The sequence below is a fragment of the Hyaena hyaena genome, unplaced genomic scaffold (assembly GCF_003009895.1).
Source record: "Hyaena hyaena isolate Hyena2069 unplaced genomic scaffold, ASM300989v1 scaffold_6, whole genome shotgun sequence".
Classification (NCBI taxonomy): Eukaryota; Metazoa; Chordata; class Mammalia; order Carnivora; family Hyaenidae; genus Hyaena; species Hyaena hyaena.
The window spans coordinates 181,883-209,741 of NW_024080638.1; the positions used below are offsets into that span (position 1 = coordinate 181,883).

At 42.6% G+C, this 27,859-nt stretch overlaps 1 protein-coding gene across 1 annotated transcript in view; it reads right to left on the reverse strand.

Annotated features, from left to right (window-relative positions):
* The window catches only part of ABCA1 (ATP binding cassette subfamily A member 1), a 133,146-nt gene that overhangs the window by 8,763 nt on the left and 96,524 nt on the right, over positions 1–27,859 (reverse strand). The window contains exons 23-44 of the mRNA XM_039240113.1: positions 27,427–27,647; positions 26,118–26,190; positions 24,963–25,165; positions 23,839–23,887; positions 23,545–23,658; positions 22,327–22,475; positions 20,866–20,990; positions 19,554–19,652; positions 16,756–16,945; positions 15,650–15,744; positions 14,249–14,281; positions 13,121–13,226; positions 11,754–11,828; positions 11,104–11,273; positions 9,261–9,438; positions 7,172–7,287; positions 6,932–7,076; positions 5,265–5,388; positions 4,110–4,239; positions 3,723–3,843; positions 2,452–2,514; positions 1,491–1,597 (exon numbers count right to left, since the gene is read on the reverse strand). Coding sequence (XP_039096044.1) covers positions 1,491–1,597; positions 2,452–2,514; positions 3,723–3,843; positions 4,110–4,239; positions 5,265–5,388; positions 6,932–7,076; positions 7,172–7,287; positions 9,261–9,438; positions 11,104–11,273; positions 11,754–11,828; positions 13,121–13,226; positions 14,249–14,281; positions 15,650–15,744; positions 16,756–16,945; positions 19,554–19,652; positions 20,866–20,990; positions 22,327–22,475; positions 23,545–23,658; positions 23,839–23,887; positions 24,963–25,165; positions 26,118–26,190; positions 27,427–27,647 — 2,686 coding nt within the window. The remainder of the gene's footprint in view (positions 1–1,490; positions 1,598–2,451; positions 2,515–3,722; positions 3,844–4,109; positions 4,240–5,264; positions 5,389–6,931; positions 7,077–7,171; positions 7,288–9,260; positions 9,439–11,103; positions 11,274–11,753; positions 11,829–13,120; positions 13,227–14,248; positions 14,282–15,649; positions 15,745–16,755; positions 16,946–19,553; positions 19,653–20,865; positions 20,991–22,326; positions 22,476–23,544; positions 23,659–23,838; positions 23,888–24,962; positions 25,166–26,117; positions 26,191–27,426; positions 27,648–27,859) is intronic.

Below are 27,859 nucleotides of genomic sequence, written 5' to 3' on the forward strand. Positions count from 1 at the left end.
GTTATTGCTGACATTGTTTTATGTCCAAGGAGGCTGGTACTAGGACTAAAAGCCTGGGGAAGCAGGTGTGTAGCCTTAGGCCTACTATTCCAGAATTTCAGTTCTCTTAAACCTCCTTTATTCTGCTACTAAAATAACTGGATGAGACAGAAGAAGGGACCTATGAGTACATTAGTCCCTTGCTCTTTTCAATTTTATGGGCTTGTAGCCCCCTATCCATTATTCCCAAATTGTGAGTCATCATCCATTAGTGGGTCACAAAATACTTAGTGGGCCACGGCCAGTTTTCTTTTAAAGATATACCTATTTATGTATTTTTAGGTATTTATTAGGTTGAGAGGTAACTGTATTCGCTACTTTGGATCATGGTCAGAAAAGTTCAAAAGTGACGGTCTTTTACCATCTCTCCGTATAAAAAGCCCAGAGAAGCCACCCATATTTAGAGTATTCAAGGGTAACATTGCCTAATTGGTCTCTAAAGTGGAGGTGTACCCACTAAAGACCACTTAGTCACCTGTGCATTCTCAGAAAATGGCTTAATGTGGCCTCAATAATTGATAAACCCTTTGGGGAGGGCAATTTGGCAAGTATACACCCTTTCACCTTGTAGCAATTTTCCCTGAGGAAATACAAGATGACTACAAGGACACATTTACATAATGAACAACAGAAGCCAATAAATGTCCAGCAATAAGGAATTGATTAAATAAACTATAGATAAATGTACAGAAGGGCATTTATGTAGCAATGTAGTCTACATCTTAGGATATGTAACCCATTGGGAACTATCCATAGTGCACTCATTAACAGGAAACTAATTTTAAAAATCTAGATACAGGATGATCTCAATTTTATAATATATTTATATGTATATATAACATAGATTTGGGCTGATGGGAATGTTCTAAAACTGGATTGTGGTTATGAGTGCACAATCTTGCAAACTGACTAGAAATCATTCAGTTGTACTCTTAGGCCAGGTAAACTACATGGGATATAAATTACACCTGAAGAAAGGTGTTAAAAAAAAAAAAACATATGGGATGTTTGCACATATAGGTGGATTAGGAGGAACTTAACAGAGAACCACGCAGGAGAAGAAGGGGAAAATAGTTGGGGAGAGGGAGGGAGGCAAACGGTGAGAGACTCTTGAATGCTGAGAACAAACTGAGGGCTGATAGGGATGGGGGGAGGGGAAGAGGGGTGATGGGCAGGGAGGAGGGCACTTGTGATGAGCACAGGGTGTTATATGGAAACCAACTTGACACAATAAACTATTAAATAAAAACATGGGGATTGAAAAAATGTAAATAGTAGTTATCACTAGGTAGTGGGATTATTGATGATTTTTATCTTCTTTAAACTTTTATATTTCAACATTTTTATAAACTATGTAGTACTGTTACAATCCAAAAAATTAAAATATATTTATTTAAATAAGGTAAAAAAAAAAGTTTTTGTGGCAAAATACAGTCTACATCTTTTCTCACCTATTTTTGTTAAGGAAAGCATCTCCTCTGGTAACTGTAGTATCTCCAGTTAACATCTTGAAAGTTGATGACTTCCCAGCCCCATTAACTCCCAGAAGTCCAAAGCACTGAAAAAGATTGGGTAAGCCGTATAAGCAAACTACTAAAAATATGAATATAAATCAGCCTTATAAAGCAGTCACCTCGGCTGGGTTTTCAGATAACATGATTCTAAAACATCATTCTTAAATATCGATGAAGAGTCAATTTTTTTCTGATTTTAAGAACTTATATAGATATTTAAATATAATAATGAGATATATTGAGCATATTTGTAAATATTATTTGAGTCATGAGGTTGAAACCAAAGCTCATGTGTAAAAAACAGTAATGAAAGCCTACCAATCACATTTCACCATCTAATCTGGCTAAAGGGCAGAAAAGAACACAAACATGAATAAAGAAAAAACCAACTTTAAAAAAATCTATTTGAATTTCACCATCTTGAATGGATCACAAAGTCCCACTTGAGACATGTGTTCTTTTTTTTTAATAAAAAAATTTATTTTAAATATTTATTCTTGAGAGAGAGACAGAGGGAGCGTGCACACGCAAGAGCATGAGCAGGGGAATATCAGAGAGAGACGGAGACACAGAATCCGAAGCAGGCTCCAGGCTCTGAACTGTCAGCACAGAGCCCCATGCAGGGCTCGAACTCACTAACCATGAAATCATGACCTGAGCCAATGGTTGACGCTTCACTGACTGAGCCACTCAGGCACCCCATGTGCGTTCTTTTCTAAAATTGCCTTTTATCCCAAATAATTGCCTTTTGACATATGGAATCCCCATCTTCTCAATGACTGACTGCTCCATATAGACATGAATAGAGAAGCCTTTTACCTTTCCAGACATCGTTGTTTGATTGGGTAGACAGTTGGAATTAATAGGGACAAGAAAAGTGTAGATCAAGTGCCTTTACCTCGCCAGGAGGAATGCCAACACAGATCCTGTCAACAGCAGGCTTCCTCTTTCTTCTGTAGATCTGCAACCGACAAAGTGCACACATTCATGAGCCATGGTGAGTCACAGCTATCCCAAGCAACTGTGGAAGAGGGAATTATAACCCAAATACACATGAAATAAGACTCATCGATAAAACTAAGTCACATATTTGATATGCTAAGAGCCTTGGTCTGTCTCTGCAGCAACAGGCTTCTGAAGGACTTTGAAGCTCAAAAAAAAAAAAGTGAATTTCTTTTTATTTTTAATTTAATAGCAACCTTTTTTTTTTTTTTTTACTGTTTTTAAAAGTTTATTTTTGAGGGGGATGGGCAGAGGGAGAGGGGGAGAGAGAGAGAGAATCCCAAGCAGGCTCTGCACTGTCAGCAGAGAGCACAATGTAGGGTTCAAACTCATGAACTGTGAGATCATGACCTAAGCTGGAGTCCAAAACTTAACTGACTGAGCCACCCAGGTGCTCCTTAAGTTTATCTTGAGAAAGAACATGCAGGCCTGCACATGCACATAAGTGAGGGAGGAGCAGAGAGAGGGGAAGAGAAAGAATCCCAAGCAAGCTCCATGCTTGCTGTCAGTGTAGAGCCCAACATGGGGCTTGATCTCACATGACCTGAGCTGAAATCAAGAGTTGTCCTCTTAAGCACTGAGCCACCCATGTGCCCCTAATATCAACCTTCTCAAAAGACATATTAGTCATTAAAATATAATTTTTCATTTACCTGATATCCTACATATTTTAAAAATTAAACTGTACATGGTAAAAATGTATCATTGACACACTGCAAATATTGTTTGTATATATTACAAAAAAATGAACTGTTAGGATTCTGGCACCTACCATGGACTGAAACAAACCTTTCCCCTGAGCAATGGAGATAGATCAGCGTTTTAGACTATGACTCTCAAAATCAGCCATTTATTCTTCCTACCTCAGCTTTGACTGGATATACAATTTTTGTACATTTTAATAACAAACACAAAAGTGTAAGCATGAAAAACAAATGTACTTGAGAACAACACTTCATATTACAAAATATTCTCAGCAGGATTTCTTTAAGAAGTCCCCTCAGTGTATTTTAAATACAATTAAATACTAGATAGTCACTTGATATAGATGCACACATTTGGGGAAGCATGCTCTTTTTATTAAACAAATCAGCAAAACTGACCATTTTCAAAAAAAGCTGAAAACAATTGAAGACAAGTTGTTACAGCCTGAACTCACTGTCTCACCTTTGTCAGTTCCTTGATTTCCAAAATGTCATTCTGTCCTCCACCATCAAGAATTCTCTGTCTTTCCCGCTTCACATCTTCATCCTCATCATTCAAAGGAGGAAGCTTTGCATTTACAGGTCTTGGGGGAAAATTTTTAAGGAAAAAAAAAATCAACCTTTCAAGGTATCTTTCAAGACAAAGACCCAATTTCTAACAAAGTCCTATAAAATATACTCTCTGTAGTTTTTAGGATCAGCAGTGCTGTGGGCTAGAGGATGCCCACATTAAGAAAATCAGTTGGAATGTCTTGAGTTCAATCCAAAACAACCACCACTGACCAGTGCTTCCCCATGTTCCTCTGTGAGCCTCAACCAGGTGCTCCATGAGTTCTGAGAAAATTCTCACCTGGGCCTGATGAAGAATCTGTACTGGATCAGAACAGTGATGAGGAAGAATACCACCCCTTCCACGGCCATGGCGAAGAGGTTTCGTCCCACTAAGTCCCAAGACAGTGGTGAAACAAAACGATTCTCCCCTGGCAGACACAATGCAGAGATCCAATCAGAATGGAGGCACCAAAGATCGTGGCCCTTCCTCAAATTCATCTATATTCCTAGAAACACCAATGGTTCTTGTCTATGACAAGGAGGAAAAAGTAAGGGAGTGACTACTTTCCAAGTCTGATTTAGGGCAGCATGTTGGGAAAATATACTATGACCCAATGATCAGTCAGATTTCAGAAGTAACTTGTATTAGTTCTCTAATTTTGTATCTTTCCTTTTTAATGAGACATGCCAAAAATCCTTTTTAAAAAGGCAAACAGTCCAGGGTAATTTTAAGGGTATTTTAGCAAACTGTTTCACTAAAGATTAGAGAGCACTTTAAAAAGATGTCCCTTCCAATAGCATATAATATAACCTAGTGAACTAATTAAATAAGCTGGCTTTATGGGAATATTCCTTACATTCCTTAAATATCTCCTGTGCACTTGCTAATTAAAAAGGAAGAAAAAATAGTCCTTCATCTATGTCCATTAAATAACATGGCCCATCTAGCTATATGAGCTAGTGGATAAAGAACAGTAATGTGGCCACAGGAGAAATATTTTTAAAAACTCTAAAGATTCAAAGAGCTGCAATAAATTACCTTTTTATAGACTGTGTAAGAGTCTGCAGGCCCATGACTTCCCTAGTAGTCAGAGCCAAAGTTTGTACCCTTCCTTCTGGTTCTCTCACCTATATCCAATTCTCAAACTGTGTTGTGCCTTTCCAATGACTAACAAACCCAACCAGGGGTATTATGCATTGGGTCCAAAATGAAGCCAGTGTTTTCCTTACCTCCAAAATTGCCCTCTCACTTCTCTCAATGCTATCTGAGGCACAGACAAATGTTGCCTCAAAAGACCCATGCCACATCCAGTTTCGTTGTCATGAACGCACTTAGTGGGGCGAAGTCCTATGCCCAGTCACCAGCCTCTCTCTAAATCAAAGCCCAGAGTCCCAAGGCCCATGAAAACTGTGACCTCCATGAAAGCACCCTCCAGACACTGCTGTCACTCACCAAACCTTTCCAAAGCATCAGCCATTGCCTGATTTTTCACCATGTCGATGAGCCCCCGTCCCAGGCAAAAGTGTGGGAAGATCAAGAATACAGACTTGAGGATATCATTGATGTTATTCAGTTTCTAAAAAAAAAATAATAATAATAATAATAAAAAAAAAAGAAGAAGAAGGAAATGTCATTTCTTCAAATGAATGCTATTTGTAGTTTAGGCTAAAAATGTATCACGATCGAGATTAGAATACGAGAGATTAGAAAAATCTGGATTCCCTGGGGTCAAAATGGACCTTTGAATTCAGTCACCAATAAATAGCAACAGCCATAGTTGATGATATAAAATGTAATAAAATTTCCTCCTTAGAAAATCTGAAGTAAAAAAAAAAGAAAAAGAAAATTTGGGGTAATGCTATAAATATGTAGAAATATGAGCGAAATTTGGAAACATAGTTATGTTTAATCAGAAGCAAAACCATAATAAAATACTGGCTTAGCGTTTCAAAGCAAATTGCTTATGTCTGGGTCACTATTTCAGTTTCAGGATTTTGTTAGAATTTTAAAAATTCTTCTTGTACACATCAAGTCAGTGGCCCAAATTATCCAACAATTAAGTTGCCATGTGCTGGATGCCCTGTGCTAGGGCACAGGGGAGGCCAAGGTTAATAAACAATCTCTACTCTGAGGAAATTACTACATAACTGAATAGCTGTTGTACTGGAGGCATGAACTGAGCATTTGAGGAGCACAGGGGAGAGAACACCTCACACTGGGCAGGTAAAGGAAAGCTTCACATTTGAGCGCAATATTGAAGGCTTAGTGAGATTACTACCAGACCATGATAAAAGAAATCAGGCCTACAGCAGCATGGAGAGTTAAAGCAACAACAAACTCAGCTGAAGCTACAGAGCCTTGGGAAAAGGTGTGGTGAGATCTGGCCAGGAAGAGCTATGCACCACTAAAGTCCTCGCATGCTAAGTCAAGGTATTTGGACAAAGACAATGACAACAGGAATGGACAGAGGCCCTTAAAGATATCTAGAACAAGAAGACCAGACAAGATAAACAGTTCAATGTGGGACATAATAAAAACAAAGCATTTGCGATGACTCTAATACTGCCAGTTGGGGTGACTGGATCGATAGGAATGCCATCCAGTGTGACAGGAATGACAAGAGAAGTACTAGGTTCTGAAAGAAAAGATAATTAGGACAGGTCAAGTATGGGGCATCTAGAAATAATCGAACTGGGGCCATCTGCTAGGCAAGTGAAAACCTGAGACTAGAGTTTCAGGGAACAATGAGGGTTAAAGGCATAGATGTGGGAGATAACTATGTAAGACACAGAGAGGGGGTTGGTCAAAGCCTCGGGAATGAATGGCATCACACAGAGATAGCATCTCAAGTGGAAAGCAAAGATCGCACAGGACCAAATACAGGGAACAGCAAAGAACCTGTCAAAAGAAATTCAAGGGTTTGATCAATCTAAGAAATATAAGGAAAAAGATGAGAAAGACATGCTATTCAAACCCAGTGGGGAAACACTCTGGAAAAGGATGGAGTGGTCAGCGGGGTCAACACCCACAGACAAGTGGTGTTAGATCATTATTCCACGTTGTCCTCTGGCTCGCAGAGATGCTCATCCCCACAGGAGCTGCTCTTTCTGCAGACTCACATTGTTGGTGAACAGCTCCAGCACAAAAGTGGCCACGCTGCCATTGATCCCGATGAAGAGGTTCACGCTGGTGAGGACCACGTAAGCTGTACTCGGGATCTTGAACACGAAGGAGGCCGGGTACATGAGAGGTGTGATCGACCACCTGGTGAGGCACAAAGACAAATGTCCACTGGGTGTCCCCTGCCTTCCTTGGACACTGGGCACTATATGCCTTACTCCCATCCACAGATGCCTTACCCATACAGCAAAAGTAGAAGGGCTAGCACGGGTAGGTTGGTGGAGGACACATAGGACTTCTGCTGGAAGCAGATGAAGATGATAATGACCAGCGTGGCAGGGACCACATAGTTGCACTAAAAGTGAAAAACAAGGAAATAAGGTTCACCCCTGAGTCAGAGTCATAGCACATCTCAAGTCTTCACCATCATAGGACAAGAAAGGGCAGATAAACATATTGGGAGAATAACTTTGAATTAATGAAGCCACATAAAGCATTAATCAAAATACTGGACAATACATTTTGACAAGCATTTTACCCTTGGCTGATTTTATAAACTGCATGCCCTTTCTGTCTTTCCAACAGCTAAGCCAAGGTGTCACGCTCAGTAAACTTATACTGAACAATGGATTCCCAGTCAGAGTAATTACAATTTCACAGGCAGCAAATAAGCTTCCATTAGTCTTCCCAAAGATGATTGTGTGTTTCACCATTAATGCTATATTAGAGTCTGCCCAACTTCAATCTCACATGTAATCTATTTATAAGTGCTTACCTCATAACATGAATGTCAGAATGGTTTCATCACACTGAGAGTAATTTTAAAGTCTGTCCTGACAGTGTGTCAAGCATTAAAATGCAGATATAAAGACTTGACTATAGGACAATTATGAGAATTCATAGCTGGCAGACCAAAGCACAGGCAGGGAGGTGATAGTGGACTTGTTGGCTGTTAAAAGAATTTGAGCTTCAGACTGCAGGACTCTGCCTCAATCCCATCCTTCCCAGTAGTTTATCAACAACTTAGGTGAAGGCATGCTTTTAGTGAATTTCAGAGTCTCTAAAGCAGGGGTGGGGTGGGGGTGGGGGACACATAACACATATGAAGATAAGTGATAGCTCTGCGGTCAGACTTGATCTTCCATCTCTGAGCCTCCTGTGCCTGCCACAGTCAGATACATAGTGAGCACTCAGTATGTGTTTACCGAATGAAGTAATCACTGGATCAAGATAAAAACAAAACCAGATGGATGCTAAACAAGATGCTGTATCATAGGGACAGATATAAAGCTTAGGTTCAAAAAGTCAACTGCATTAGTATAGAGTGAAAGAGACTCCATTCACCAATCATTCTATGAAATGGAAATTGCAGTTCACTACCAAGTCACCATCAAGACAGTGCTACTTCCCCATGCAATACCTGTGGGCTGAATAATGAAAGTATGGGATAAAGATCAACTCTCTCTAGATTTGTAACCTTTCAGACCTCAGCCTGAACACAAGGTTAGTTTTCGGCTTGCCTTTTCAAAAGGAACATTAACAACGTGGAACATGGCCATAGAAAGGCAACATATCAGAACAGTGATAAGTCTGAGAGGGTTGGTATAATCAGAACAGACACCATCATCATCACTCATGTTTGTACAGCGCTTTAGAGATTACAAAGTGTGTCCTCATATAGATCATCTTATCTGGGGAAGAGATGGGTTAAATGAAAGTTGTCTTCGAATACCTGAAGGGCTGTGCAGTGGGAGAAGAATTAAATTTGTTCTGTGTGGCTTACGATTAATGGAAGTCAAGGGAGATATACTTCAACTCCACTTTACAAAAATTAGGACTTCAGAATTCTTTTAAGTCCTCCATATTGATCTGAACAAAAGCACTGTATTAGACCTGGCACAAAAATATATTTGAAATGGATGGATAAGCTTTTGGGTAAAATGTATAGTTTTCAACTGAAAGATGGATTCCCTACTAAGGTAAAGAACACCTTGATTCTGGAGGTGAAAATCTACCAGACAAGGCAGAGGCAATGGAGTTTGGATTAAGAGTCTTCCAGCTTGACGTTACTTTGAAAAGGGGTCACTTAGGAAGTGGCAGTGGTATTAATTGCAGTGTAGGCAGATTTTTCTTTCTGGTGGGAGATCAGCTCTGTATCTGATGCCATATTTAGTTATTTAGTGTCATGAGAGTATATAACTGCCTCTGCCTTTTCCTTTTTCATTCATCTTTGACTAGCTTGTACACTTTTAGAAAAGCCAGAGGGGCTCTTTCATCCAATCCACAGTCCTAATGATTTATAAAACAGCAGAAGACTGGAGTTCTTACCATGTCCCACACAAAATTGGAGAGCCAGTAGATGACAGGCTTCACTCCACTGATGAACTGCAGGTGCTTTGCTTTGCTGACCCGCTCTTGGATCAGGAACACCACAAAGCTGGCAGGGACGAAAGACATTGCAAAGATGACACAGATGGACACAAGGACATCCACTGATGTAGTCATCCTGCAAACAAAAGACAGTGAGGCTATGAGGGGCCGCTGATGCAGTTGAGGACCCAATCAAGCAAGATACATGTGCATGTACATACCGCACACATACGCACACACAAGTGTCTGAGATCTGGGGCATAGCCTGGGGGGAAAATATCTGTTCACAAAATGAATTTCAGTCAGGGTTAAAGATGATTATTTTCAACTAAAAAAAAAAAATACTGATAATTAAAATGCAAAACTGATTTCAGTGAGGCAAAAAAGAACCCATTGCCATAGTGTAATTATTTTAAAAAGTCTAATGGCCAAATGGCATTCATTTTGGTCTTCCTTTCTTGACTCTTAAGAGCATTAAGTTGTAAATTTCTACACATATAGGACTACTGTATCTTGAAAACTAAATAAAGCAGAAATATTAGTGTGAACCTATTCAAATAAGTTAATTTCTGGCTATAAATAAATTTGAAAACAATAGTGTGCGGTCTATGTAACGCATAACAAAAATTCTATCAGATTCTTATTCTAAGAACTATATGTTTATTAAGAAGGATATAATATAATCTATTTATATATATATTAATTTTATATAAGTTTGGTATAAAGATCCTAGTGACATATATTGATAATCTATATGAGTTCAGCAGAAATAGCTGTGCCACGCTCCATATACAGGAAAGAATCCAACGTGATATCAACAATGCTGACTGCTAGACTTGGGCAATTTACATGAATTGCCTCATTTAACATCATACATCTAGAAATTTAAAAGCCAGATTCAAACACAGATCTCTGATTCCAAAGGCTATGTACTTTAAGCTACATTATACCAGTTTTAAACTTCACACACACACAATTCAAGAATTAAGGGGGGACAAAAGTTACAAACAGAGAGGAAGGGAGGCAAACCATAACAGATACTTAAATACAAAGAACAAAGTGAGGGTTGACGGTGGGGGGGGGGGGGGGGGGGGGGGTTAAATAGGTGACAGGCATTAAGGAGTCCACTATTTGGGATGAACATTGGGTGTCACATGTAACAGAAATCACTGGGTTCTACTCCTGAGNAGGGCACTTGTTGGGATGAGCACTGGGTGTTGTATGGAAGCTAATGTGACAATAAATTATATTAAAAAATAAAAAATTTTTAAAAAGCTGATAAGAGTATGCCTCACCAAGTTTACAAACAGTGGTTTCAAAACTAATAAAACCATTTTTTAATTTATTTTTTTAATGTTTATTCATTTTTTGAGAGCATGAGAGGAAGAGGGGCTGACAGAACTGGAAGCAGTCTCTCTGTGCTGACAGCTCAGAGCCTGACTTGGGGATTCAACTCACAAACTGCGAGATCATGACCTGAGCCGAAGTAGGTCACTTAACTGACTGAGCCACCCAGGCACACCGGTTAGTGAGATAAAATATTTTGGGATTTTAGTGACAATTTACTAAATGTAATGGTTTTTAGACATCAGAGTCCTTTATCTTCTGCAGTTTAATCCCTGTCAGCCAATTCATAAATTGATCATTGTCTGCCCAGAACCTGAATTAACCCAGATATACCATAATATAACTGTGACCTCAGCTGGTACTCGAGAACCAATTTTGTACTTCCTCTACTCCAGGAGTCCACCAACACCCTCTTGTCCTCTTACCCCACCCATTCAGACACAGTCACACTTACAGAGCCACTTCTGAGAGCTGTTGCTTGGTGAGATTCAGAGGGTGATTGAAAGCAGTAATCCCATACTGGCTCGGGTTCTCTCCCTTCTGCAGGTTGGCCCGGAGGATGGCATTGTTCATGACATTCAAGAAAGAGCTAATGGCATGCCAGCCCTTATTGTTGAACCACACCTAAAATAAAATACACCAGGTATGAAGTAATGCTTCCAAATCCTGCTCCCAGAGGTAGATGGACATACAGAAAACATGGGCATGAATTTTAGGAATTACAGTCATACACCAAGATAAAACATTATAGTCCAAGAACATGGCAAAGTAATCACAGCAGCCAGGGTATACAGAGCATGAACCCGTAAGGCCAGGCACCATGCCAACTACCCTATAACTTTAACTCACTCAATCCTCACCACAGCTTTAAGGTAGCCATGATTACGGTCTCCCTTTCTTAGATTAGTGAACTGAGGCTTAGATAGTTAGGTAACGTAGTCAAGATCACAACAGTTCACTTGCCATGTCTGTGGCAAAGCAAATTCTCTTCACTGCTATACTATATGGCCTCCGTGGTAAAACTAGTAGCTCTTTCCTGTCATGAATACACCTGTCAACATTATAAGTTGTTCATCAAGAAGCTACTTGAACAAAGGGCTTTACCTTGACATTATTTTTTGTGTCTAGTCCTGTCATGAATCTTCCCAAGCTGCTGAGGAATCGATCTGCAGAACTGTCCTGTGAACAACAGAAACCTGCCTCAGTTGGGATGGTTCACAGGGAAGGGCTATGGGACAACCATGTGAGGAGCAACATCTTACTGCCTTGCTCACTGAAGTGAGATAGATTTGAAGTCACTGAATAACTGGTGCCCAAGAAACAAGTGACCAGAAATCTAAAGCATTCATTCTACCAAAAAACCACAAGTCTTGAAGGAGTCACAGGGACGTCCAGTGACTCAAAGTCCCAAGATGCAGATGTTTCACTTTAACTGGGTGGTGAGGATTCTCCCAAGTGTTCTCTTGGCATCCTAGGACCCAGAACTACACTCAGTGTGCCGATGTGTTGGACACGTGGGGTCCGTGCCTCAACAATGGAGATAAGACTCTAGGACTATCATGGCTGCCCATGATCCTGGAGTGCATGTCATCTGACCCCTCAATTCTCATTTAAAAATGGGAAACCAGAGGGGTGGCTGGGTGGCTCAGTCAGTTAGGCATCCAAGTTTGGTTCATGATCTCGTGGTTTATGGATTCGAGCCCCACATTGGACTCAGTGGTGACAGCCTGGAGCCCACTTTGGATTCTGTGTGTGTTTGTGTCTCTCTCTGCCCCTCCCCTGTCTGCTCACATGCTTTCTCTCTCTCTCTCTCTCAAAAATAAACATAAAAAAATTTGGGAGGAGGGGCACCTGGGTGGCTCAGTCATTTAAGCGGCTGACTTCAGTTCAGGTCATGATCTCATAGTCTTGAGTTCAAGCCCTGAGTCGGGCTCTGGGCTGACAGCTCAGAGCCTGCAGCCTGCCTTGGATTCTGTGTATACCTCTCTCTTGGCCCCTCCCCCATTTGCCTGCTGTCTATCTCTCTCTCAAAAGTAAACAACCATTTAAAAACAGCCTTTTAATAAAAAAATAAAAACAGGAAATCAGAAGTACTGAGAAATCAAGTGGGTGCTTTATAGAGGTCTTGCTGCCAGCTTTAAGGAAATAATTCATTTCCTGTTTAACCAGTGATTATTTTAGAAAATTATGTTTGAAGCCCAGTTTATTTGCCTATGGCTAAATTCATGAACTGAAGTTATTCTCAGTGTTTTAAATCTCTGAATTTTTTTGACCTATGTTTTCAGATATTAAACATACACTGTATAGCCTCATCTTGGCTGGCACAAGATCAGTAAATGCCAACAATGGCTTTGTATCACAAGTTTTAAAAACAGTAAGTAGTTGGGTGATTAAATTTATCTGCCAACTATTCCCACATAGCAGCAACTCTAGGCCCATTTTTCTGACATGTCCTAGAATGGATACCATACCTTGGCCAGCTTCAAGTGTTTCTTCACTTGCTTGATGGCATTATTAACTTCTTGACTTGAAGGGAATGAATAAGAATTACTGGCACCCAGGGAAAACCCTCCGTACCTAAAAGAAGAGCCTGGCATTAGAATACAGCATGGTACACAGTTATCACTGAGCAGCAGACATCCCATGAATGTGTGCATGCTTCATGTAGGTGAATTGCTTAATCAAAAACAGGACTGAAGCTAGACTTGGAGAAAACTGTATCTTGGCCTCCTCTAATGAATTCTGGCAATCTCTTAACTCATGGTTCCTGCACAAGTGGGAAGGACCTATATGTGATTACACACAGAGTGAGATGTCTGAGGCATTAAGAAGGGTCGTTCATCTCACAGCCTGATGGCCCAGGCCTACACGTGCGTATCTGGGCAGGGGTCTGGGTTTCAAGACAAGCAGATGGGGAGTTAGAGGAGGGACACTGAGCAGAGTAGCCTAAGGAGGAGGGCTTACAGACAGGACTTGGCTCTTTCCTAGCATGAAGACTACTTTAGGGGTCCCCAGTCTGCATCTGCTCTGTGCAGAGATCTGTGGGTGCTGGCCCTTGGGAAAAAGGCAAAGAGGAAAAGTGGGAAGCAGTGACGGAGCTAAGTTTTGAGGCAGCCATATAAGGTATCTCATTCTTTAGTAAATACAAATTGGCTTCAAGGATTCATTGAAGTTCCTTCCTTTCTTCCCTAGGGCCACCTGTTCTTTCAAAACCTACAAGGATAAAGGAGTTCAAATACTGTGAAAATAAGTAACTTTGATGCCTGTTATTTCATCCAAGACCTTGGTCTCATTCTAAAGGTCTGAAAAATTGTCCTAGAGTCCCTAGGACCCCTTGGGAATGTGCCAAGAGCATAAGCTATTTCCCTCACAACAGTGTGCTTCCCTGTAAAATCCGTAGAGACCTCTGAGACGCCGCTGAATCTCCTCATGGGGATCAGAATGCCACATCTTTCAAAGGCATCTGAAGAGGCAGCTGAGCACCGAGCAATCCCCACACCCCAGCCTCCTGGCATCTGGGGTACCTGGATCAAAGTCATCCTTCTGAACTACAGGAGTCCAGAAAAAATAAAAGCAGGCACAGGAAGAGATCAACTTACCTAAACTCATTCACCCAGATCTTGTTCTTTAAACTGTAGAAGCCAAAGAAAAGAAACCAAAAATCAGTTTGAAGAATCATTGATCCTATTCCTGATGACACAAAAGTTACTATCTACCCGAGGAAACAAGCAGAGATGGAAAGAATCCTGTGAAGAGGCTGGTATTGAGGGAGTGGTACCTACGGCAGGATGCCCCAGTCACTGTGTCTTTTCCTCCTCATCTTAAAACCATCATGTTGTTTATATGAAAATCATGCTTTGGATTGAACCAATTCAAAACCTAATGTGACTGAACTAATAGATTTTTTTTTTAACTCCTTTTAAGTAGGCTCCACACCCAAAGAGAGGCTCAAACTCATGACCTTGAGATCAAGAGTCAAATGCTCTACCAACTGAGCCAGAGAGGCACCCTGAAACTTACTGAATTTAAGGTAATATGTCAGCTATGGAGGACATGGAAAGGTTATTTCTCATTCTTGGAAACTCACAGTAATTATCATTATCAAACTCACATTGAATTTTCATTCAAGCACACTCTTGTCATTTAAAATTACTGAGAATACCTAACAGAGAGGCTCAACAAACCAAAAGGAAACCAGAATGATCATTTCCTGGGCATCAAGTTAAGTACTCGGTGTTGTGTAGTGATGCCCCAGGAACCTTCATGGCTCTTCCAAGTCTCCACAGACAAGTCAGGCCATTGAGTTGGCCCAGAGCTCACTTCATAGTGCTACATATCATCAATACTATCAATCATTCCATTTATGAGAGTCCCTTGACATATATCATGTCATTTAATCTGCACCATGGAGTAGTAAGAGAAACAGTATTCTCACATAATCTACAAACTAAGGCTTTTTAAAGGAAAACTGGTTGCTCTTGGTAAAACAGATAATAAGTATAATTCAAATTTGAATCCAGATTTATTTTTTTATTGACAAACAACCAGGTGCAAGTTTAAGGTATATAACAGTTTGATTTAACATATTTATATATTACACTTTGATTACCACAGTGCTGTCAGCTAACATCTCCATCATGTCCTGTAATTACTGTCTCTTTTTTTGTGGCAAGCACATTTAAGATCTAGTTTCTTTATAACTTAGAAGTATAGAATACAGTATTTTTAACTGTAATCACAATAGTGTACATGTGAACTCCAGAACTTTTCTAGTGCACAGCACTGTGATTATACTGGGCAGCCTTAATGTTGATGCTGACAACTAAAAGTTCATAATCCTTACCTTTAGCTTGGGAGAAAATCCTAAACAACCAAAAGCCAACATTAGGTCAAAATTTGATGTCTCCGCCACCCCCACCCTCCCACACACATAACCAACCTGCTATTTTTAGACCTATAATTCCCCTACTCAGGAAGAGCCAGGTTTAGTAAATAATGACCTTTTGGCTATGATCTGCACATAGGTCTTCACCAGATAATCCGAAATGTTTCTTCCTGTCAGGTTCTGAAGGATGTCTGCGGTGTTCTGTTTTCTCTGTCATCACAGAAAAAACAAGCATAAGTGTCTTTATGGACCACAATTGGAACAGAAACAAATAAACAAAAAAAAAAAATCAAAGACTAGAGGACACATATCACCCAAACATGGACCACAGAAAGACCAGACTCCAGGCACTACCATCATCCAAACACCAAGGACTGGTCCATTCTGCCCTCAGCATTGGCCATGCCCTTCTGCCAAGCCAAGATGTTCCCAGGAAATTATTCTCAACTGCTAAACAATAGACAGTAGAATATGATTCTTTATAGTCACAAAAGTGTTCAGGGAGCAGTATCACTGACTATGCCCAGCAAATTCTTTTGTTCACTGGAGTTTTACTGATTAACAGATTAGCTGTGGTTTTAGGAAGAAGCAACCAGGACATCTTTAAGTTCTCACACCCATTTAAATGTGCTTGTCCTCACCCTGCAACTTGGATGCTGACACAGCAGCAGAGGGAGATCACAAGCAAGCCTCTTTCTGAAACTGTTCTCAGAAAAAAGGCTCACGACTGCTGCCTACATTCAGTCTCAGAGAATGTCAGAGTTTTAAGACACACAGAAGCTTCACTGGCCAGCCTCCCTAACTCAGAGGTGAGGAAACAGGTCCAGGCACTGAGGGGCCTGTCCGAGGTCACCAGCTCATCTGTGGCAGGACCGGATTGAAGCCAGGTCTGTCACTATGTTCTGTCACACTACCTCAGTGGGAGAAGCCAGAGTGTGTCTTCCACAGCCCACTGATCCCGAGTGTTGGGTTCTGGTTTTAACTCAAACAAGTGAGCACACTAGGCTGCCTTTTCTCAAACTAGAGAAACAAGCTAAGCTAAGATAGAAGCTTATGGACCAGCGCCTTCCCCTCAAAACTTACATGCTTTTCCCCATACAATTAAGATCCAGCCTGAAAGACAACGCCCTGACATGATATGCCATCCATTCCTTCTTCCTAACAGAAGTGCCCCAACCCACCCTGCACCGCCATCTGCTCATCACACGGAGATTGACTCACTTGTGGAGGAGGCAGCCCCCCTGCCCCCAGGGGACACACAGGCAGCATCTTCTTGATTTTGTCGCTGCTACACTGGCAGGAGGGTGACGGGTTCTCCATCGTCCAGTTCCCATTTTGGAAGAGTTTCGTGATGGTCTGGGGAACCGGGGCGGTGGTCCACTCCTCCTCCCCCACAGAGCAGGGCATATCTCTGCAGAGGGAAGACATCAACAGTAGCGTCACCTGAGAGGGCCTGGCCTTTCCTGGTGCCTCAGGAGCACAGATCAATCAATAACAACCGCAAACATGCATCTATCCCCTTACCATTTGTTTGATCTCTGCACAGACCTGTGAGACGCAAACTTACTTTGCAGTTCAGGATGATGGAACACAAAGAGGCCCTAAATGCTCACCTACCAAACTCCAGTGAATCCAATCCACCAGATGGTGGTCTCCTGCCCTGTGTTCACTCAACAAATACTCGCTGAGCATCTACTACATGCCAGAGACTATTCTACACATTTGAGAATCTGGGATGAACAAGACAAAGTCTCTGCCTGCATGGAGCTGGCATTCCTGTGCTAGAATCTGGCAATAAATAAATGTTACCTAGCCAAAAATAAAGCCAAATAAGAGGACACTGAATTGGGGGGGGGGGGGGGGGGAGGGGCGGGGAAAGGACTACTTCTCCCTAAGAGGGTAATACTTCTTCCAAGGCATACATACATGATTAGAAAGAGAAGCCAGAAAAAGACTAGGGATAAAGAAAAAGCAAAGGAAATAGAAAGTATAGGTACAAAGTCCCTCAAAAGAAATGAGCTCTCCATGTTTGAGGAACAGGAGGAAGGCAGTGTGGCTGGGGCGAGATGAGCTAGGAAGGACACAGTGGGAGAGGAGGGGTGGAGGGAGGCAGTTGCCAGATGATCAGGTCTGGGAAGGAGTCTGCATGTTATGCTCAATGTGCTGAAAATCTGGTGCAAGATGGCAAGATTCACTTTATGTTTTAAAATAAGTAGAGAATTGAGGTTGGGGAGAGGGTGCTCAGTACATGAAGAGTTAAATTGTTTGCAAGCATGCTAGGTGACAAAAGACAAGGCCTTTGTGCCTGACTGGAGCTCGGAATCACTGTGGACCATCAAGACACTTGTCCTCTCGAGTCTTAGCTTCTCCACTAAAAGTACAAAATGACATCTTGAAACAAAGTCATTTCTAGTAACTCATCTAGTTTGAAATTCTACAATTTAATGCGTAGCCACATTCTTTATGTCATGCTTGAATGTACTAAAAATATCAAAGGAACAGATTTGTGGATTGCTCTCTAGTTCTCTCTAAAGCACTGTGACTTGATGCAAAAGTCAGAGTAAGACACAGTACCTCCTGAAGCTCACACTCTAAAGCCTTTACAAACTGACTGGCTGAGACAAAGCTCAATGCCACAGTCAATGTCCCAGTCAAAGTTCCCTCAGTTCTCCCCCTTTAGGTAAATCCTAGAATGTGTATTTGGTAGAAGTTGCCAGAGCGAGGCCCCATCCATCACATGACCCCTAACACACATTCAGCAGTGCTTTGCCCCCAAGGCTGTGGGCCCTCTGATGGCAAGAGGGGCCTGACCTCTTTTGTCTCTGGAGGTTCCCTGAGCCCAGACCCAGCTTCGTCTATGGCTGCCACCTATGTGTGAGTCCACACTGCTCAGCAAATGTGTAATGAATCCATCTAACTCTATTAGCTTCTCATCTCATTCTCCTACCTCGCCTATACAACTTGCAGGTTTGTCCAAAGTCAAAAGTCTTGTGACTTCAAATAGGATGTCTCCAGGTCTTTTTTTTTTTTTTTTTTTCCCCCACATCTTTTTCCATCAGAATCATCTTGTTCTTTAGGATCTGATATTGGCTGCTAGGGCTTATCACCCATTAAGCATTATGCAACAGCACATGTTTAGTAAATATCCAATAATAAGAGCTAGCAAGTACATGGTAACTATCCATCTAGAAGTCTGCTCTGAAACCTTGTATGCATGAGCACTATACTCACTGGTCACTTGCAAGGTCAGTACCTTGCCTTTAAAACCTGGAACTCAAGTTAGCCCTTCTCCAAACTTACTATTGCCTTCCCTCACTCTCCATAATTCTTCAGAGTCTGTGATGTAACTACTTGAACCTCATTTGACCTCAGCCTGGAACTTCAAACCTGCCCGGGCCATGGTTCAGCCCTCATGGAAATTCAACTCTCTTCATGGTCATTATGCACAAAGACCTCCACACACATCTCCCCCCATACCCACTTAGACACCCATGGGTATTTCACTGCATTTATTCATACATTGCCTATTTCCTTAAAACGGATTTTGAAGGAAAGCACAAAGATATGCAATTCTAAAAGAAGAACATGTCCATTTCAATACACGATAATGTAACATCTTTTCAGGTTGGCAAAGTGAAGAAGCTGATAAGCAAAACTGCAAATTACATATAATGGCAGCCTATCTCTGCTAGGTACAGAAGCTGGTAGGAAGGAAAAAGGGAAAAGCATTTGATCAGTACGAAGTGCTATTTAAATTAAATATTAATCCCTAAAGCAGTAAATAAATGTCTGTAGTGATTTACTTTGAAGGATGTTAGAAAACTCTCCTAGTCTGCTATGTTTGTGTCTAGATGGTCTGGTTGGATTACTATATCAGCCTTTTAAAAACAAAAAATAGTTTAAAGGACAAATGATACTAGTCACAATGTGGCATCTATCATGGCTGATAAGGGCAATATATTAGACATCAAACCAGGTGACATGCCTAAGAAGACCCAGCTGTGGAGAGTGGCACTCACGGGATTGGGTTTCCTTCCATACATCGGGTTCCGAAGCCAGGATCTCTGGTGAGGGCATTCAAGAGTTCCTGGGTGCCCAGGTCCTCAGGAGCATCATTACTGTGGGTACACGACAGGCAGCCATTAGTAATACATTAAAACCAGGAATTGGAAGGTGGAATTGGTTTTCTAAATTAAACACTTCACTAGCCACTTGCTGTGTGCCAAGCTCTTAAAACAGATGTGAATCAACACAAAACCTACCCCAAAGGAGCTCAGACATGGACTGCTTATTTGGGATCAAGATAACATACAGCCCTCTGAAGCAGTTTGTGTTAGTTCTACATATGGAGTTGTCTGTGGGTGGGTGTGCACACAGTATGCATACATGCACATTTACATATGGATTTTTTAACGTGAAGAAATTCAGGATCAGTTTTTCAAAAACACTTTAACAGTTCTCCATAAAACCTGGACTCAACAGGCAAGAAACATGGGGCTAGAGGAGGAGGAATGGATTCACACATTTATGGATTTTTTTTGTTTCCTTTGTTTGGTCTACAAATAGTACAAGCCTGAAGAAAACTTCTGCTTAAGGAAATAAGAGAAATTCTTTTGTTCTATGAAGCACGGGATTGTTCCAGAGTAGCTGGCATTTGTGTCTAAAGAATACACACTAGGATCACCTCAGCTGATTAAGCGTCTGACTTTGGCTCAGGTCATGATCTTATGGTTCATGAGTTAGAGCCCCACATTGGGCTCTGTGTTGACAAGCTCAGAGCCTGACAGCTGCTTCAGATTCTACGTCTCCCACTCTCTCTGCCCCTCTGCCACTCATACTCTGTCTCTGTGTCTCTCAAACATAAATAAACATTAAAGACACATGCTAGTTACTATCTATAATTTAATCAACACATGAACTGTATCCTGCACAAACAAGACCGTGGGGGTGTGTAATGCTGTGACAGTGTACGGAAGCCCTGTGATCCAAAATTCAAACATAGTTTTGAAACGCCAAATGCATGACAGCTTCATCACAGATGTATTCCAAGGGCAGATTATTTATGTAAAGCGTGTAAGACTGTTCTTGATATCAGCAGTATAAAAGGAAAGGAGCTCCAAAGTGGCAACAGAGAACTGGTCTATTATTTGAGGTTCAATTGGCTGCTGTTCTTTGCATCCAATGTTAGTTTGTGCAGGGGCTTTGGGACAGCTGATAAAATCCACTCCACTATGTAAGTCTTGAGTCCACCACCCCTTGGCCCTCAGCACAGTAAACACCTGGGTCTGTCTGGGCTCTCTTCTGTCCCCGGGTGCAGGCGCAAGCACATACCTGACAAATGTGTACTGTTCGTTGTACATCCAGGGCTGAAGCTCCAGGCTGGGGTACTTGCCAAAAGGTGGCACGATCAAGCTGAACACCAGGGCAATGCAGACAAACACAGCTGGCAGGACAATCTACAACCAGGGGCAGAGGGGAAAGGAAATTGCAAAACAGGGTATGTGTTAGAAAGAAGGGCATGGGGCAAGCCCCTAAGAGTCCAGCTAGCCTCCCAGACCAGCCAGCATGCAAATGAGCAGTCCAGGGCCCACAGCAGAGCTCCACCAAGGCACTCATGGCAGGCCGGAAGCAGCAGATCCTGACACCTAAACCTCTTCTCTCCGGGGCATTTCTGGAAGCTGGCAGCACTAGGTCAGAGGCCACGGCCACCTGGCAGAGGCACCAAGCTAAAAACTTCAGAGTCAACAGCGGCCATACGTCAGGGTGACTCAGAACACTCGGGCCTGTCCTCTTCCCTCTGAAGACCCGAGAAAGACCCCACTGGGCCAGGAGCCCAGCTCAGCTCAGAGAAAGGCTGAGAGAAAAGTCCTGGACCAGGAGTCAGAAGACCTGAAGGCTGGCTCTGTCTTTACCACTAGCGTATCCATGTGAAGCCACTTCCTGCTGTGGCCTCGTGTGCTCACTTGTAATCTGCGGACCAAGACTAAAGGACCCACAGTCAGATCCCACACTCTGAAAGGGAAACAGCAGCCACTGTCACCATGTAATGGCCTCAAAAAGCAGAATTACCTAAATCCTTTTTTATGGGAAAACACTATATGACAATGATCTCATTTTGTTATTGTTACAACCCTGAGTAGTAGGATCATCATCAAATAACTAACAAGGTAGTTGAACTGAGAGAAACTAAGGAACTTGCCCAAGGTGACACAGCCATAAGTAGCAGAACCAGAATTCAATCCAGGTCTGTACGTTCCAAACTCACTCTCTTACATTATCCACATAGTCTATAGGGAAGAATCTCTTGACTTTATACTTCTTGACTTTACAGAGTAGGATAATTTCATCCCTTCTGAGCAAGAGAGTTAGCAAGCCAACAACTTAGCATGACATGCAGGCATCTGTATGTATCATTTCTCAGGTTATGAAAACTGAATTTGCCCAGCCAGTTCTTCTGAACTCTGCCCCTCTTCTATCATCCTTTACAGTAATACTCACATACACACAGCACTACTCCATGTCAGGCCCCGTTCTAAGCATTTACTCATTTTAATCCTCCTAACAGCCCCGTGTTGTAGGTATGTTATCTTCATTCTAAAGTGGAGTAGATGGAGGCAGAGAAGAAACTTGCCTGCAGACGCATGAGTGGCCAGAAGCAGAACTGGGACTGAAATACAGAGTCTGGACCTACCATCCATCTCCTAACCATGACCCTCTCCTGCCTCCACTGGTCAGGGAGCCTGCAGCCCACCCATGAAGCCAGAGTCCCAGGCGTGGAGCAGCTCTTGTCACCTGAGCAAAGAATCCTTTCCGACTCCTTCTGGCAATCAGCAACCTCTTCCACAGAAGGGCCACAAACTGCTGCTGTGTGAGTTTCCAGCCCTTCACTTGGTAGGAGCCTTTGCCGTCCATCCCGCTGAGCAGGTCTGTCTCTCTGGATTCTGCAAGAAGCCAACACCGAAGGTCACCTGTTATCTCAGACAGTTTTGACATCACCATGTTCCTCCCTCCAGCATTCTCAGCAACCATTTGAGAGGCTTGTGTTTAATAGCAAAAGTCTCTCAAAAGTAAAGAGCTTTCAGGAAAAATCTGTCTGAGGGAAAGTTAGGACTCCAAATGTCCAACAGTAGCAGTTTGTGCCTTCCAGTTCTTGTCTGAGGAGTACAGGAAATGAAGGTGCCTTGAGACAATCCAAGAGATGTGTTCACATGTAACTGTTTTATTTAGAGTCATTCAGATGAACCAACTCATCCTCACTTTCTTAGAGAATATTAAACACAACATGCTATGTGTTTAGGCTAACATAATTGAGAGCACAAGATGCTGATTTGTCTCCCATCCGTTATATTTTTGGTAAAAGATAGACACGTTCAAATGATCTAAGTACTGACAATGTATAAAGTCGAGAAGAACATGAGGGCCACACACTCATGTGAGCAGGACTAGGAAACAGAAAAGTTTCTGCTCCTAACAACTGTATAAAACTCTGGATCTTAAATTAATGATTCCTAACTGAGGTACTTTAACATCTCAAGAGTATTTGCTTGACTTATTGTCTCCTTTTCTCCATCCCCCTCAAACACACAGGGATATACTCGTCCAAAATATCTAAGTCTAAGGAAGAAATAATTCTAAACGCTGACATATTAGAAACCATTCATCCATTTAAACAATATTCATTTAACAATTAAACACCTAATGTATGCAATAAGCTTGGTCTCCACAGAAAAGATAATAAATGAATTCAGAGGATTGAGAGAACATCCTTTTATATGTACCTTGAGAGAAAGAGCTCAACTAAATGAAGAAAGTGATGAGGATAGGCTCTTTCAGGACTGATAGGTTGCCCGATGCTGGAAAAGGGAACATGGCTTTTCTCATCTTCCCCCTTCCCTTTGGACCCTGTATGCATCTATCATCCTGGGCTTAAGGCCATAGAAAGGAAACGTTGGAATACACAAGACAGAAATTCACTTTCAAACAATGAACACAGATCTTGCCCAAACAGACCTGGGTCTACATCAGAATCATTAGGATCAATGGCATCATCTTCAGTGAATGGGCGAAGACAGCTCTGCTTGTCCCCAAAGGCCCGCCTGTTTCGTCTTGCTGGCAAGGTGCCATCTGTAGGCAAAAGGAAGGGATTCCACATTTTATTTGTAACAAAACTAACCCTTCTCATCTGTCACAAATATATACACTAAAAATAAGAACACAATAAATCAAGTCAAATGGAAAGGCACAGTTCTGGTGAGCCTGCAGGGGGTGTGGCCCAGAGCATATCTGGCTCCCCTAGAGGGTTACCTGAAGTCTCAGCGTCCACCCCACTCTCTTCAGCCACTTTGAGAAATATCTGAAAAATAGAGGTGAGAATATTCTGAACACCATATTATGAGAACAATCATCACCGCCACAATTACTGCATTACTGAGTAGCTTATTAACCCCTAAACACAAAAACTAAAAGCTTCCTTTATTAATAATACTTTCTCAGTCACTTGGTAGTGAAGGCATTTTTAACTGGAGAACACTTCCTCAGTAGTCAGAACTATCAATCCAAACAATCCTTTTCAAATTAAAGGCGTGACATTAGAACACACAGTGGAAGAAATTTGTTCTGATTCTACAGGGAGCCTGTCAGGTGGTCTCTTCCAGGGCGATGGCCCCAAATCTCTGAGTAAGCTAGCACTGTGGTAAGTCATCCAAGACAGAATGATCAAATCCCCATTACTAGAAATATTATGTCAGGGATTCAAATATCAGAAGGGAATGTGAACTAGCCAATGATTTCTAAATGCTGAACTACAGACCACAGCCTGGGAAGCATGTCATAAAAGCACAGACATTAAGGCCTTACTTCCAGAAATTCTGACTCAGAGACCCTGGCACTGAAGCTTGGCATTTTACTGTCAGTAATATCTCCAGATGATTTTTGCTGCATGGCCAAGGCTGGAGACAACTGGGCCACACAACTTTTGTATCCCTCCAGGTCTATGATGTTCTGTCTCGAAAGGGAAGTGCCGCTACACAGTAAAAAGTATGGGCTTTGCAGCCCATACTGAATCATCCCTGATGCTCAGCTCAGCATTCTCGAGTGCCCACTTTTTCATATTATGAGGATTAAGTTACAATTATTTTTTTAAAAATGCACCCAGTTTAACACCAGGCACACACAGATTCTCCATAAATGTTGGCTATTTCCTATGCATGGCCATGACACAGCCACACCAGGGAGCAATCCTAATACAGCTCTCCCGTTATCTCACACCACAAATTTAAAGGTTAACTTGGCCAACAATAGCCCAATATCAATGGCCTAAGTGCTCAATAACCTGCCCTGGGAAATCCTATTCCCCTGGGAAAAAGCAGACTGCCTGTCTGGCCTTGGGACCACAGGCTCAACTCTACTCTGACAGTCACTTAACTTACTTCTTCCAGCGTAGTCTCTGAGATGCCATAACTAGAGATGCCCAGGTCTGAGAGCCGGTCATCAATCTCATGGAAGAGTTCCACAAAGGCCCCCTCTTTGGCAGCTTCATAGGGCAGCACGTAAGTCAGCTCATGCCCAATGTCTTCCACTAGCCGGGCCTCAGCTACATGCTTCCTGATGAGGCTGGAGATAGCGGAGACATCTGTAGGGACCAAATCACAGTGATGGCTCAGCCAGCTCAGGGGCTGCACATGAAAGGCCAGCCATGCTCCACCCTCTCCCCTTGCCTACTCCTCAGAAGCCAGCTGGCCACACAGGACACGTTCCAGATACTTAGGTCAGTCCACATGTTCATCTCTGGCCTGAGAGTTTCTGGGGGGTGAGGACTGGGTCTTATTCACCCTTTTATCATCAACACCAGGCACACTGTAGTTTCTCAGTACAGAAGTATAGAAAGGATGGAAGGGCAGATGGGTAGATGTGCAAAAAGACTTCTGAGGTTGAAAGCTTTGTGCCTACTGCCTCAACTCTATGATTCTTCAATGGAAAACTTGAGTTAAAGGATTCTTCACCCTTCCCTAACCTTCTTAGGAGGCTCCTTCTATTTACCTTAATAAAAGGGCTAATCAAACAGTTCATGGAAAGAGACATCTCCCTGGAAAAAGTCAGTTGGTAAAACTGGGCAGAGACCTACTCAGTAGAGCCTCCTGCTCCCTAAGTGTTAATTGTGATGCCGGCCTCCTATATATACCTCCTGAAGAAGACCTAGCAGGCTATTCTCCATCTCCTGGGTTCTCGCTCTCCTTCATTACTGAGTTCCAATCCCTCCCTGTGGCTTGACCCTCAGCAACTCATCCTTGGTCTCCAGTGTCCAGCCAGATCCATTCCCCCAGGAGGTACCACCCACCCCCAATCATGTCAGCCTCTAGGGGACACTGCCCTTCCAGCTCCCAGGCCAAGCCCCAGGCTCCCCAGCAAGCATTAAGCCAACCTGCCACCAAGCTGCACCCTTCGCCCACAGCCACCCAGTCCCAGCCCAGCAGCAAACCTTGAGTCAGCGCCACCAGCCTCTGCACCTCTCCTCCTCTGCCTCCACTCTGCCCAGCTGGGGGAAGCTCAGGCACCACCTGAATAAGAAACCCCAGAGTCCTTACCGATGGTCAGCGTGTCACTTTCATGGTCGCTGCCCAGGCCAGCATCAGAACTGCTCTGAGAAACACTGTCCTCCTGATGGCAAAGAAGGAGGTGAGAATGGGTCAGGGACTGAGCAAGGTACAGCCACCAGCACCTTCGCTGGGGAGGGCTTCCATAAGGCTCTATTGTGTGAGAACTGGAAAGGCTTCTCCTGGGAAGCAGTGGACTGGGCAGCCATGGCTTCCGAAGCCACTGTCTGACATGCATGTGCTGTATGGATGGGAGGTCAGGAAGCAGAGCTGTCTGTGGGACGGTGCCGGCCAATGAATGCTGTCGTCAGGTATTCACTAACCTTCCAAGACATGGGATTTACCTGGCTAACTGGTCCAGTGCTTCTCAGGCTTTAATTTGTGTTTAGTCACTCAGGGATCTTGTTAAAATGCAGATTCTGATTTAATGAGTCAGGGCTAGACCCACATTTCTGCCTTTCTAACAAGCTCCCAAGTAATCCCAATGTTTCTGGTCCTCAGACCACACTTTGAGTAACTGGGCACTAGTTAGAAGGTTAATAAATGGACAGAAGTTGAAGGTTGGAATGTAAATGTTTTAGGTGCCACTGGTTCCAACAAACAAACCATTCTCAGGCATAGACTGAGGAACAGAGGAAAACATACCTGGTTATTGGGTTCTGGTCCCATCTCTTATTTACCTGCTGGATGACCTTGAATAAACTACATAATTCCTACAAACGTCACTTCCCTAACCTAGGTTGATAATCACAATACCTCTCTTCCCAAAGTTGCTCTGCACTTTGAGATGATAGAAGTTTAAAAAAAAAAAAGTTTGTAAATGATAACAAGGCTACAAAGAATTGACTATTACCATTACATTCTTTTATGCCCAGAATCTGTTAGGGTGAGTGTCGGGCATGAAATCAGTGCTCAATAAATATTTGCTGTTTTGTAGGTTAAAAGCTAGGGTCAGTGAAACCTAGGGGTAATGAGCAACAATGGCAGGGCATTCTGGAACTAGCTTTCCTCACTCTTGGCACGTCTTTTTCATTTGATATAAAGCCCTCTAAGGACCCACTCAATCACTCACCATGCCTCCATAGGAAACAGGAAGTGGGATTCAACCAAGCTCGTACTGCAGGAACACAAGCCTCCTGAGCTTTCTACAAAGTATGATGTGGCTTCAAAGGGACCCATAGCATAGGGACATGGTGACCCCCATGCAGCAGAGCAGGGTGGAGGTGGACAAGCCACTCACAGCCAACTAGCTCTGACTCCCTGGACCCAGCACCAGCCCAGCACTGAAAACACAACTCACCTTCTTCAGGTAAGACACAGTGCTACTGCTATTTCTGCAGGAACTGAGGGAGGATTCCACATCCTTCTTGACCAGGGTCAGGTAGTAGCCTGTTCCCAGCTGGTTCTTCAGAAACAGGGAGGAGCCCACACAGCACAGCTTCCCATGGGAAATGATGGCAATCCTGTCTCCCAGGATGTCTGCTTCATCCATGTGGTGCGTGGAGAGAATAATGGTGCGGCCTGCCAAACACAAACACAAGGATGTGGGACCAGTGAGGCCCGTTGGTTCTTACTGACTGAAGCAGCTGGAACTACAGAAATCTTAGCAGGGCACAAGGCAGAATCCAAGGCAGAAAGACCTGGAAGCCTGTGTGGCCATGACCCTGAAGATGGCAAAGCCATCCTCACAGATTCTGCATCCTCACAGAAAAAAGAACAGGAACATTCACTTG